A 14,008-nucleotide genomic window follows, 5' to 3' on the forward strand; every position below is an offset into this window, starting at 1 on the left:
GTTATATCATTTTGTTACTGTTATTTATTAATAAATTTATATATTATTTTCATATACATTTTACTAGTTTCCTTTTACCTCTCACACATCTATTATAGAGAAAGGGAAAATAGCAATATTAAAACATTTCCTCTAATTAATTCCCCTTTAATGTGCACGAATTTCATGCACCGGGCCATAGTAGATATGTAAAAGCCAAGCAACTAGAAAGACCAGAATGACAGGAACGACCAGTTGCTATGAAGCCCAATCGGGGGCAAGGCCAGCCCTCCAACCTCCTGCAGACCCTCCCTCCATCCGGCCCTATCTCCAATTGGCCCCCACACCAGGGTGGGGCCGGCTGACCTCCTGCAGGGCCCTCACTTCCCCCTCCCAGCCTGGCCCTAATTGGCCCCGATCGGGGCGGGCCAGCCGGACCCCACCTGTGCATGAATTCGTGCACTGGGCCTCTAGTACAATTATATGAAATTTGCAGGTTATTGTCCACAAATAAATTTTATTTGAATAGAGTCAAACCTATTTGTTTGCATATTGTCTATGACTGTCAAACTATGAGAAAAGAATTGGATTTTCAAGAGACCATAAGCCATTTACTCTCTGACTGATGCAGAAAAGGTTGCTGACATCTGATCTCAGATTGTGAATTCCCTTTATAATTTTTACATAGCTCTTTAGGAACATTGGTGAGGTCTGTTTCACTAGAAACAATCATTTTCATGATAGATAACTATGCTTTTGACATTCATGGTTATAAAAACACTCTGGAACATCCTATCTAATAAAGAGGGAATATGCTAATTGACCCTCACACCATCGCAAAGATGTCAGCGCCCACAGCCAATAAGAAGGGAATATGCTAATTGACTGCCCTGCCCTCAAAGATAGTGATGCCCACAGCCATAAGATGGAGACACATAGTCCCCTCAGCCCCGCCTGCCTCTAAAGTCCCCCAGTCCTCTCAGCCCCCCAGCTCCCCAAGGGCTGGCCTGAGGTGCAGGCAAGCTTTGGATGGCAGCTGCCCAGCTGCCTAGGGCTGCCCAAGGCTCAGGTAACTAGGGCTGGCTGAGGCTTGCGCTGCTGGCAGTGGCAACAGCAGAGGTGTGATGGGGCATCGCCTTCCCCTGATCGCCAGGTCGCCTCCTTCCTCTGAGGGCTCCCAGACTATGAGAGGGGGCAGGCTGGGCTGAGGGACTCCCCGTCCCAGTGCATGAATTTTCATGCACTGGGCCTCTAATCTATAAATATGCTTTTATAATTTCATATGATGTTGGTGTACACTCAAGTGAACCAGTCCATGGCAGCTGCTGCTCTCTGTACAGGCTCATGATGGAACTCAGAAGCAATGGGGGTATTTGAATAGTGTCTGGTTCCTGCAGGCCAATGTAATGTTCAGACCATTTATACTCATTGTAAGTTGCCACTAACAACCCAAGAACCAGGCCGGTGACTTGTCAATGTGTTTTATGATATCATTAAAGACTGATGCTAGTCTTGGTGTCTAAACTACCCTAGGCAACTAGTCCCCAAGACCAAGACTTTTTCTCAGACAATCTAAAAAACATGGGGTCCTAGTAGCCCAGCTGTGGGCCTTACTCTTTGAGAGTCCCAGAGATGCTCAGGGCCACAGCATCCCTGGCCTTTGGCCTCTCTCTTAGAGAGAGGCCTAGTGCCTAGGCAGCCTGCACCCTGGGCATCTATCTTGCAAGTCCAAATGATGCCTAGTAGCCCAATACATCTAAATTATATGAAATTCACACTCTAGTATCCACAAATAAAGATTTATTTGAATGGAGTTTCAATTCAGACCATACGCCATTTATCTACACTCCAGCTGGTCAAGAAACAGCTTGCTGACCTTTGGTCTAGGACAGTGGTCGGCAAACTGTGGCTCATGAGCCACATGCGACTCTTTGGCCCCTTGAGTTTTAGCAAAGGCCAGCTTATGAGTACCCTAATTAAGTTAATAACAATGTACCTACCTATATAATTTAAGTTTTAAAAATTTGGCTCTCAAAAGAAATTTCAATTGTTGTACTGTTGATATTTGGCTCTGTTGACTAATGAGTTTGCCGACCACTGGTCTAGGATCTTGAATTTTCTTTATAACCTTTGCATAGCCGTGTAAGTACTTTGGAGAAACCAGTTTCAATAAAGACAATTTGTCCATGCTTAGTAACCATTCCTGATTATAAGAATGTCTGTAACTATGTTTCATAAATCCTTGTGAAGTTGGAGTAACTGGAATGAAACCAGCCCACTGCAGCTGTTGCTCTCTGTACAAGTCCTTGATGGACCTTGGAGGGAATGGGGGCTGGAATGAGCACAGGCCAGGCTGGTGCTCAGAAACTCTAGCCTCACTATAAGTGGCCCCTGCCAGCACAGGAACAAAGCCTGGGAGAGCGCGAAGATCTGGGCCACTGGGCAACTGATCGCCTGCTGGGCTTTGGAGTGTGGTGCGGGGCCCTGGCCTCCAGCTGAGCCTGCCACCAGGTGTGTCTACCTTCAGAGGGAGATCTCTGCCTCCTGGGAATGAGACACCCAGCCTGTCCCCATGCCGAAGTTGCAGGGTATTGAGGGACCAGTAAGATGTCTACTCACAAAGGGCTGGTGGTAGCACAGTGCAATGGGGCTCCTGCCAGTATCAGGGAAACTGACACAGTGGAGCTGGTTAAACTGGAGCCCCTGATAGAGGAGAACTGTAAATGGGGAATCACCAACCCACACAAAGCTAAGGAAGAGCAAGCATGCCAAGGAGGAGGAGGTGCGGTCCTCACTCTTCCCCTGCATGCACCCCATGCCCTGGAGAAGATGGAGAAGTTCGTGTGTGAGGTCTGGGAGGGACGCTGGTGGGCCATCCAGTATGATGTGCTCCCTGACTGGCTAAAGGACTGCAATTCACTGCCTCAGGGCCACACGCCACCCAACCCTCTTCCAGGAGCATCTCCCACATCCATACAGAAAGCAGCTATAACTGGGCCCATCTGCTTGGGTTTGTGCTGTTTTCTTCCTGGGACTCAACCATGCTCACACCAAACATGTACTCCATGGCCCCTGCAGGAGAAGGTGGTTTTGGAATGTTCTTGGGCAGTGCTCTGCCTGGCTCTTTCCCACCATCTACTGCCATTCAGAGAGAGTCTCTGGGACAGTTTCCATCCTGAATTGTTCAGGGATTGCTCTCCTGATTATGGGGAGCTGTGTCCCCAGGCTCTGTCACTCCTTCTACTGCTCCCACAGCCACAGCTCACCTCCTTTCCAACATCTGTGTCCTGGGCATTTTTGCCATCATCGTGGCACAGGGGGACTGGTCAGTCCAAACCACTGGCAGAAAGTGCAGGAGTGTTCCTGAGACTTGGCTTGAGTGGCTTTGTGCCCAACATGCACTGTACTATCACCAGGGTGAAACTCAAGGGTGGCTTTCTCTCAGAGGTGCTTGCAGTGATTACCACGGGACACTGAGACCCAGGGGCCTCTTAGGGCAGGGCTGACGGGAAGTCAATGCTGTCTGCTCTGCCCTGAGACTCCGCCCCATTCAAGCTGAGCACAGAGGCTTTTGCAAGTCTTGTCTCATAAGGGTGTCTCCAGCACAGAAGTTCTCCCAGCGTAGACACAGCTGATCCTCACAGCCAATTGTCCTGGATTCAATCCCTCCCAGTGATACCACAGTATCCAGTCAAGGGCATGTACCTTGGGTGCAGGCACATCCCCAATAGGAGGTGTGCAAGAGGCAGCTGATTGATGTTTCTCTCTCATTGATGTTTCTAGCTCTCTTTCCCTCTCCCTTCCTCTCTGTAAAAAATCAATAAAATATATTTTTTAAAAAAAGAAGGGAAAAACCAAGAGGGAGTACAAGGCAGGTAAAGGGAGTCAAATATAAGAGGACAGAGGATACTAGACGTTGGCTGGTGACAGAATATGCAATGTCATACTACAAAGTCATACAAGGGAAATTTATATGTAATTAACCATGTTACCACCCAAAATTAAACAATGAAATAATTTTAAAAAGAAACTCCGTTAGTTCCACTCTTGTTCAAGAAAAGAAGGGGCATTTTTCTGTTTTTGAATAATATAAACATTTTTTTGTTGTTGTTTTCTACCTCAACAAGGACCTGGTGAATCATCTGTGGAAACTGGGCAGTAGAAAGTGTATTGCAATGGCCATCAGATAGTTAGTGAGAAATATTGTCTAGGAAAAGAAAAATAAATCAGTGCTTAAGATCGACAAATCCAAGTTTTGATCCTAGACTCCCACCAAGAAGGGCAATTTCTAAATACTAGGCTGCTGCATCAGTAGATGGAGGAGTGAGGACTGCTGTGGGAACCTAGTGGATTTCCTGGGTCTAATTTCCATGTCTGTGGTGATGATAGAGATAATCTGGAAAATTTGAGTGATCTCAAGCACCAGACATAGATAATGCTGCTTATCATCACTTGACATAGCCTACTTAATTCATATCCAAGATACCAGGTTAAACTTGAATAATTCAGAACATGAGTCATTTAATTTTTCTCAATGGTTCCAAACCAGTTGTGAAACAAATTATAAATGTTCAAGGTAGAGTTATGACTGATATTGAAGCAACTAGAGTACTTAAGGATTTGTCACGGACTGGAAAAGTGTGCAGGAGGAAATACATCTATACTTATAATAGGGTAATATGCAAATTGGCCGGGATGCCTTCACATAAAAACCAATCAGCAGGCTGCATGGGAAGCAGGTGCAGGTGGGCAGGGACTTGCAGCATTGGGCTGGGACTTGCGCCGGCCTGGGACATGAGGCTGCCTCCCAGCCTAGCGCCCAGTCAGGGACATGAGGCTGCCTCATTGGCTCCTCATGTGAAAGGTGAGCTCGGATCCTCATTCTTATTCAGTGTAGTGGAGCATGGGAATTGGTTTATAGCAGTGGTCGGCAAACTGCGGCTCGCGAGCCACATGCAGCCTTTGGCCCCTTGAGTGTGGCTCTTCCACAAAATACCACAGCCTGGGCGAGTCTATTTTGAAGAAGTGGCATTAGAAGAAGTTTAAGTTTAAAAATTTTGGCTCTCAAAAGAAATTTCAATTGTTGTACTGTTGATATTTGGCTCTTTTGACTAATGAGTTTGCCGACCACTGGTTTATAGGATCCAGTCCCACTTGGGGAAATGTTACTACAGTCTGAGAGTAGATGTAAAATGGGGATCATATTTATTCACTCACAGGCTTGCTGCAGAACAGACAGAGTCACCATCCTCACAGAATTCAGGATGCCCCACGTACAAACCTAGAATGAAAAGTCAGCAACACCCCACATGGCCAAGAACTAGAAACTGCCCTTTGAAAGGAGTGTATGCAATGGAACTGTGAGTCCCGGGAGGGCAAAGAGGAAAGCTGTCCTTGTGGTTAATTTAAGAGTTTAAGATGCAAAACTGATATCAGAAAGTAGTGGCATAACACCAAGGCCATGCAGTCATGTGGCAACACTGAGACTGTGGGACCCTTGGGACGAGCAGTTTCTGATGCCATAGGAACCCCTGCCCCACCCTGGCCTCTGGGTGCCGATTACAGACAACCATGTGCACAGGGATGAGGGCTCTGGGCCTGCGATGGTGGGGTCAGGGGACAGAGGACCTCCTCCCATAAAGTCTCTCCCAGCCCACACAGCATCAGGCTGTGTGGCATGCCCCGCTGATGGTGTCACCAGGAGGTTTCCCTGAAGAGGGGTGTGTGCCCAGCTCAGAGGCTTGGGGGCCACGCGACTCCCCGCAGCCCTTGCAGCGCGGCCAGAGCTGAAGCTGCAGGTCAGTCTGGCTGTCATGGAGCCTGGACAGTGCAGTGCCCCTGGCACTGGCAGTGAGTGCTGGGCACCTGAATCCGGGGAGCTGCTCAGACCCATGGGCCTTCCCAGCTAGACCGCTCCTCTCCTGCATCCCTCACCAAACCCGGGTCTGACCCTCATCCTCCCCACCAGACTCCAGGGGCCCAACCTCCCAAATGGTGAACTTTGACTGCGCGCCCTCACCTTAACATTTCAGTTTCAGAACCTAACACCTCCCTTAACCCCCTCAACTCCTATCTAACCTTTAACAGGAGCCATTGCCAAACACATCTGGTCCAGCACCACTCTCCCCCGTCTTCCTCCATGGAAGCTGCTATTGCTTCCTGTGAACTCAAATGAAATAGGATTAATCAAAGAAGAATATGTCTGAGCAAAGACCTGGAACTAAAGAAGAAATAAAGTAACTGATATACATGAGAAAAGTTAACTTCAAAGGTAATCAAGTAATTGCAAAGGAAAGATACCTGGAACATTTAAAAAATCACAATATTCAGTACTGGAGAGGGTGTGATGAAACAGACACCTGATAGCACTGCTCCAGAGTATAGGGAACAGCATTTCTGGAGACAGTTTCACAGGATGTAGCAAATATTCAGTCTCCTGGGCTGGATGATTACATTTCCAGGAATTTATCACACATAATAAATCAAAAAGTTGGGCCAGATATCATCATAATAATAAAAGGCTAATATGCAAATGGTCATCATACTGTGACATTGTAACGACCGAACAGCAAGAGGATGCGTGAGAGACAGGCGTGGGTGGGTGGGGACTTGCAGTGTAGGTGGGCAGGGACTTGCGCCAGCCTGGGACATAAGGCTGCCTCCCTGCCCAGTGCTGGGCCGGGGGACATGAATAGCAGTATTAAAATATTTCCTCTAATTAATTCCCTTTTAATGTGCACAAATTTCATGCACCGGGCCACTAGTAAGAGTAGTAACAGCACTTACCTATATTGTGGCTGCTGCCAACTTGATTACACTCAGATCCCAGATGGACCCTAAAGGTGAGGGTCAGTGTGTGACCCATGAGGAAGTATATTACTTTTTTGAAGAACAACAAGAGTTCTGTATTTTATTTTATTTATAATTAATTTTTATTTAAAAAAAACTTTATTTTTGAAAGTAGCACACAGGTCCTATAAGAAATAAGGTGAGCCCCCAATTCAGGGGTCCTGGTAGAAGACCAAGCACACTTGGGAGTCAGGCAACAGGCAAACATCTTTACTTCTACGTAGAAGGGTGCACACCTGGTCTGGGAGCACACACACACTGAGCAGGCGGTCTGCTCAGCTTTTTAATCCTGACGCACGTGAACTTCCCTCCCTCTTGATTGGAGCTCAGGCACACAGTCTTGCGTGACTGGCTAGTTCAAAGGGATGGGTTGGCCTTTGCTGTTTCAAGATGGTGGCCCTCAGTAAGCTGCAAGTCCTGCAGCCAATGTGGCAGCTGCCAGGTCACCCAGTCCAAAATGGCAGCTGTCTAAACTGTTCTTTGACAGAAAAGATGGCTTGTGTATTCTCACAGTCTCCCGCTTTCCCCCATTGATCTCTTCCAGCCTGTCCCTGCCCTCCACCCCAGGTCTTCACCATCCCATTGTCTGTGTCTATGGTTATGCACATATGGATACAAGTTCATTGGCTGATCTCATCCCACCCACCCTCCCCTGCCTTTGCTCTGTTCCATGTTTCTATGTCTCTGGGTCTATTTTTGTTCATCAGTTTATTTTGTTCACTAGAGGCCCAGTGCACAAAATCCATGCACAGGTAGGGTCCCTAGGCCTGGCTGGTGATCAGGGCCGATCTGTGGGGTGACTGGCAGGATGATCAGGGGGGCCCCCGCTGGTACCTGCCTTGGCTGGCCTGGGGCCTGCAGGCTGGGGGAAGCTCCTGCTTTGAGCATCTGCCCCCTGGTGGTCAGTGCGCACCATAGCAACTGGTCATTCCACCGTTCGGTCGATTTGCATATTAGCCTTTTATTATATAGGATTAGATTCCTTATTTGTTTATTTTGATTTTTAGATTCAATTATTGATAGATATGTATTTCATGTCACTTTATTTTTCATATTTTTCCTCTTCTTCTTCATCTTTTTCTTCTCCCTCCTTTTTTTAAAAAAATATATTTTTATTGATTTCAGAGAGGAAGGAAGACAGAGAGAGAGACAGAAACATCCATGATGAGAATCATGGATCAGCTGCCTCCTGCAAGTCCCCCACTGGGAATCAAGCCCATAACCCAGGCATGTGCCCCTGACCAGAATCGAACCTGGGACCTTTTAGTTCGCAGGCCGACACTCTATCCAGTGAGCCAAACCAGCTAGGGCTCTTCTCTCCTTTTAAAGAATACCCTTTATTTCATATAATGCTGGTTTTGATGGTGATGAACTCCTTTAGCTTTTTCTTGTCTGTGAAGCTCTTTATTTGACCTTCAATTTTAAATGATAGCTTTGCTGGATAGAGTAATCTTGGTTAAAGGTCCTTGCTATTCATTACTTTGAATATTTCTTGCCATTCCCTTCTGGCCTGCAAAATTTCACTGAAGCAAGTCCTGCTCAATAGGGGTGTCTCCTGCATAGCAGCTCTTCACTGTAGTTGCAGTTGGTCCTCACAGCCAATTGGCATGGAGGTCAACTCCTTCCAATGACACAAAAAGCAACCAAGGCTCAACTACAACAAGACTGTGCACACAGCCCACACAGAGGTGCACCTAGAGTGCCCAGCTCAGGTGACTGGGGAGGCTGAGCCACTGGGCCCTGCAGAACACCTACTACACAAAGCCACTCTGCCAATTCCAGAAGACATAGCAGCTCTACCTAATACATAGAGACATTCATCTCTCTTAAAATAAGACAAGATAATTTCAAAGAGGATTTTTTATTTTAAGAAAAAAAAAAGGCAAAATTGAAAATCACATCCAGCGTTTACTTTGCAGAACCCATTATAGAGGCAATGAAACCGCCAGGAGCAAGAATGGCCCCTTCAAGCTTTTTCCTGAAAGACCAGACTCAGCATCTCAGCCTCAGGCCGCACTAGTTTTGAATGTGTCTGTGAGCATCTGTACTTCATTGCCACAGATGCTGTGTATCTGTGAGCATGGTGTGAGTAAGGTTGATTTTTGCTTTACAACATCTTGGCTCAGGGGAGGTTTTCTGGGAATGTTCTACTTTCAGCCAGCGGCGACAGCTGTGTACATACATGAGGAGAGAAAGACTTATGAAATCGATAATTATATTCTTAGAAATATAGTTTCTTAGATCTGAAATTGTCTTAATGCTCTTAGTTGTAATTCATCCAATATAAAACACATTTTACACTTTGTCCATGAACTTTGGTGGCACAGAAATGGCAGGAATGTGTGTTGATGGTACTTGAAATCGATAATAGGACCACAGTTTTTCTCAATGTGTCTGCTTTGTTTTTTGCAACTTGAAATGTTCACCATTGACTGTGTCGTGGGGACAGGTCATTTTAAAATCAATCTTGTATTCAAAGACTGAGAATAATAATGTTGGGATCTGAGATTCTGGATTTGAAACATTCGCTCAGATATGCAGCATCTGTGCCCTCGGGGTGCATTGGGAAGTCCCACTGGAAGTTCTGGTGCACTCTGTCACAGTGGTGCTGGCGTGACATGTGTCGCATCCCTGGTCCTAGCTGCCAGTCTCTGTGCTGAGTGTGTAGCAGAAGGGTGACAAATCCTGGGATGGGGAGCCTTTCCTCTTGTTGTAGAGGTCCGTTCCTATGGGCCCATTGAACAAGCTCTCCCTTCTAATGGCTCTATTTCCACAGAGGGGCCTCCTTCATAGAGGACAGGGGAGCCTCATTTCATAGAGAAGCTCCCCTCCCTAGAGAAGAGCTCCCCTTAGAGAGGAGGGTGGAGGGAGCTCCCAGCAAGGGGAGCTCAGGGATCCCTAGTAAATGGGGCCACTCCACCTCTTGATATAGGAAGCTTCTTTCTAGGGAAGAGGCTCCTTGCCACTCTCTAGGGCAAGCATGTCAAACTCACAGCCCACGGGCTACATGCAGCACACAACGAATATTTTCGCAGCCCAGCCAATATAACGGTATGTAAGAAACGTTTTAATAAAAATTTTGTAACTTAATTTTTATAGTAACTTGTTATACATCATTATTAATAACAAACTACAACGTTCACTAATGACTGATGACTATAATCGTGTTGCATTTATTTCCCTTTTGCGCCTTACACACAGGAGCACCATTTCTCTCCACTAATACTAGCAGCGAATATTTTAGCAGCCAATTGCCACATCATTAGTCTTGGATTGACCTGTTTGGTGTGCACAACAGGAAATATTTTGCTTTCGGAGAACAAGAAAAATAGGTTTATTTGCGTTACATTTATCAATTCATGTAGTTATTCGGTGTCTGGTAAGTTAATGTTCAAGAAAAAATATTAATTTTTATTAAAATGTTCCATTATTTTATGTTAACGACTCATTTATTTCAGCCCTTTGTATTCAGCATGTCTCTATCCCGAAATAAACCTACGTTTCTATGAAAATTGAAGCTTTTGTTTTTTTGCGGCCCACATAAACTTACACCTTGTTTATTTGGCCAGTGTTAGCCTTGGAGTCTGACATGCTTGGTGTAGGGAGAAACCCACTCTTTAGAGAGGTGGACTCCCTCCGCCCTTTCAGGGAGTGAGCCCCAGTCTAAGGGGGTCTTTTCTCTTGGGAGCGGGCTCTCTTTTTTTTTTCTAGTGGGGAGCACTTCTCTAGAAGGCCAGCGCCTCTCTAGGGAGGGAGCCCTCCTTTAGGGGGGACTCCCTAACCCTCACTAAGAAGAGAGCCCTCTCTAGGAAGGAAATCCACTCTACAGAGGGAGGGCCCTCCCCTTTGCTTTGGGGGAGCCCCCCTCCCTAAGGAAGGGGCCCATTTTCAAGGCAGGAGGCTCTCCTCACTCCTGAGTTATCGCCCCTCTGGGAGGGAGCCTGTCTAGGGAGAGGCTGGACCTCCTGACTAGGGACTGGCCCCTCTAGAGGGAGGGAGCCTGCCCCTCCCAATCCTGGAGCCAGGGAACCGGCGCTTGCACTTCACAGCCTCATAGTCTGGACGCCAGAGATCAGCGCCCCGGCGTGTGAGGCGGGAGGCCCTCCTTCCCCAGCGAGACCCAACTCGGGCCCTATCCGTCCGGTGGCAGCCCGAGAGGCAGAGTATAGCCTGCGTGTAATCCCGGTGGAGGCGCGACGCTGGGGACAGTGAGTGACGCAAGGGGCGTGACGCGGACGGGGGCGGGGCGAAGGGGTGGGCGTGGTCTGCCGCATATCACGACGGGGGCGTGACTGGGGCGTGGAGCAGGGCGGTGGGTGGGTCGGGGGCGGGGCCTGGCAGGGAGCACAGGGCCTACCGTCCCGGAAGAGGCGGTCATGTGACTGGGAAGATGGCGGTCTTTCCCTGGTAAGCGCTTTCCCGCAGCTGGGCTTCGGGGAGGGTTGTTGGCTGTCTGGGTCCCGCGTCTGTGCGTGTCCCAATGAGCGTGCTCTGTGCGAGCTGCTTCTCTGTCGGGTGCTGGCGGAGCCGCCTCTCCCCCCGCCCCCGCCCCGGCCGTCTTGACCCAGAGGAGCTCCGTGCAGCCGGGTGAGATGGATCTGAGTTCTCTCCGCGCTAAGCTCCCCCGACCCCTGAGAAAACTCAGTTCCCGGCTTCCGCTTTCCTAGTCGAGTTGGTGTGGGTTCTAGGGGCGCTGGAGGCAAAGAACGACGGACTCAGCTCTGAGGCTGGACAGCCCGGGAGACCTGTTTGCTCCCTGAGTTCCTCAGTTCATCTCGCGGAGTCTTGGTTTTCTCATCCGTAAAAAGGCGCCGTTCGTCCTACTCTGTGCGGGCCCTGCGCCGGGCACTGGGAGGCAGAGCTCTTAGACTGTTCTGCCCGCAGGGAGCTGACAGTTCCACGAGGACGATTCACAGAATAGAAGGATGTCCAAAGAAGGCATTTGGATGCCCCCCGGGGGGGCTCAGGGATGGTTCCCGAGAGGCAGAGTCTAAAACTGGGTTTTGCAGCATGTATAGGAGCTCATTAGTAGGAGGGAGTGGCATCTGCGAAGGCTCCAGGCTTAGCGGGGTTTTCGTGGCTGGAGTGATTGGAGCCACTCAGGCCCCAGTGGGTGCTCTGAGCGCGTGGAGAACGCGAGCAAGTTGTGATGGCGATAGTGGAAATATTTGGGGATTGAGCTCTCCCGTATGTTTCAAAAAGGGCGATACTTTTCTGATTGTTCTTACCAAATGATGTGAAGTGGTTTTACATTGAGTGAACAGATGAAAGAATATACACTATACAGCCCTAAACCTTAGAAATAATCAGATACAGGCAGACCTTGGAGATTTTGGTGGTTGGGTTCCAGACCACTGTGGTAAGTGGAGTATCTTGCCTTCAGTTTGTAAAAGAGAAAGCACCATATATGAAGCACAGTAAAATGAAGTCTGCCTGTACAACCTTCTGGTTTCCTACTTGTTTCACAGCTGTCTTCCTTGTATTCCTTTCACCTAGCTGTCTTCCTCCCAAAGCTTGGGCACACTAAAGCAGGATGAGATGCCACTGAGCTTCTAGCCCCGAGTTTTCTTTGACCTGGTCATGCCAAGCAGCTTTTAGGGAATTATTAAGGCTTAAGCACAGAAAACAGGATAGGTACAATAAATACCTATCAAGGGTACAGGATAGTTAATTAACATTTACAGCAAATAGAGATGGTATGCAGGGAACAAGATAACAATGAGGGGTTCTGTGGTCTCTTGCTCTGGTGGGGAGGTTGTGCTCTGAGGGGCCTGGAACAAAAACAAACATCATTACTCTGACATTCCAAAGGCATGTTATTTTAGTTGCAAAAGGACAGGTAAAGATTTACCTTTGTCAGGAAGCTGCATGTGAATACCTGCCATGACTGGCTTTTAGTTAGGATTTTGTGTTGTTGTTTAGACCATCCTATACTGTTACTTCTATTTCTCTGAGTTTCTAAGGCCACCATGTAGTTTCCCTTGAGCTTGTCAAGTTTGGTATGTGGCCCCTTTTTCTTCCACAGCACCTACCTCCTAGGGTTGATTACATGAGGAAATGGAGGTAAAAAAGTTGGCCTGGTTCTTGGTATTCAGTAATCACCTAGTACATGAGAACTATTATTATACTGTTGCATATCAAGTCATATAGTGCTTTTGAGGTAGTGCTTTTCTCAGCTCTTGATTGACTTGTTAATTATTATAGGGATGAAAACATATCTGCAGCTGAATTTCAGGTCAGATAACATTTCTGCTCATTCTGTTGATTAAGCTCAAGGTGATCTGAAAGGAGAACAAGTGTAATTCTGTTTTAAAAACTCCATGATGGCTATTATTCCAACTTATTTATTCTTGGGGTTTTCGTATTATTATTCAATTTATTGGGGTAACATCCTATATAATAAAAGGCTAATATGCAAATCAACCAAACAGTGAAACGACTGGTCATTATGATGCGCACTGACCACCAGGGGGCAGACGCTCAATGCAGGAACTGTCCCCTGGTGGTCAGTGCACTCCCACGGGGGAGTGCCACTCAGCCAGAAGCTGGGTTCACAGCTGGCAAGCACAGCGGAGGTAGTGGGAGCCTCTCCCATCTCCGCGGCAGTGATAAGGATGTCCCTTTCTCTTACCATGAAGACTGTAAGTATGGCTGTTTTGTTTTGTTTTTGAGGCTCATTTGCGGACCAGGTGTTTCTTGAATCTGTAGTTTGATGTCTTCCTTTAGTTTGAGAAAAATGTCAGCCTCATCTCTTAAAAACTGCTTCTGCCCATTCTCTCTTCCTCTTTGGGTTCCAATTGTGTTTGTGTTAGACCTTTTCTTCATGTCTCTATGTCTTCTACACTCTTATATGTGCTTCCTGCCTTTGTTCTTTTTCTGCTTCAGTGTAGATACTCTCTCCCCTTATATTGTTATTTCAACTTGTTAAGCCCTCACAAGACTGATGAAAACTATGCTCTTCACCTACTTTCTGCTTGGCTTCTCTCTTTTGCTCTACATAACTTAACTGGCAAATACTTTGTGGGGAAACCAGGATTTCTCTATTCTCTGGACTTCCTTCTTTTCATAAGCTCTTCCTTCAAGCCCTGGCTGACTTCGTAGCCCCAAACCCTAGATGATCTTTCTCTTAAGGAAACCTTACAGGACTGGAGAGATCATCTCTCTTCCTGGTTTCAGCCTC

The 14,008-nt window shown here is 47.3% G+C and overlaps 1 protein-coding gene across 4 annotated transcripts in view; it reads left to right on the forward strand.

Annotated features, from left to right (window-relative positions):
• The first annotated feature begins 11,167 nt into the window (after nt 1-11,167).
• The window catches only part of VPS35L (VPS35 endosomal protein sorting factor like), a 147,667-nt gene continuing 144,826 nt past the window's right edge, over nt 11,168-14,008 (forward strand). Inside the window, exon 1 of one of the 4 annotated variants that reach the window (XM_080681846.1) lies at nt 11,168-11,235. In XM_080681846.1, coding sequence (XP_080537972.1) covers nt 11,219-11,235 — 17 coding nt within the window. In that variant the 5' untranslated portion in view covers nt 11,168-11,218. The remainder of the gene's footprint in view (nt 11,236-14,008) is intronic. The other 3 variants (XM_080681845.1, XM_080681844.1, XM_080681847.1) reach the window with 3 other exon arrangements.

Source organism: Plecotus auritus (assembly GCF_963455305.1).
Source record: "Plecotus auritus genome assembly, chromosome: 7".
Taxonomy (NCBI): Eukaryota; Metazoa; Chordata; class Mammalia; order Chiroptera; family Vespertilionidae; genus Plecotus; species Plecotus auritus.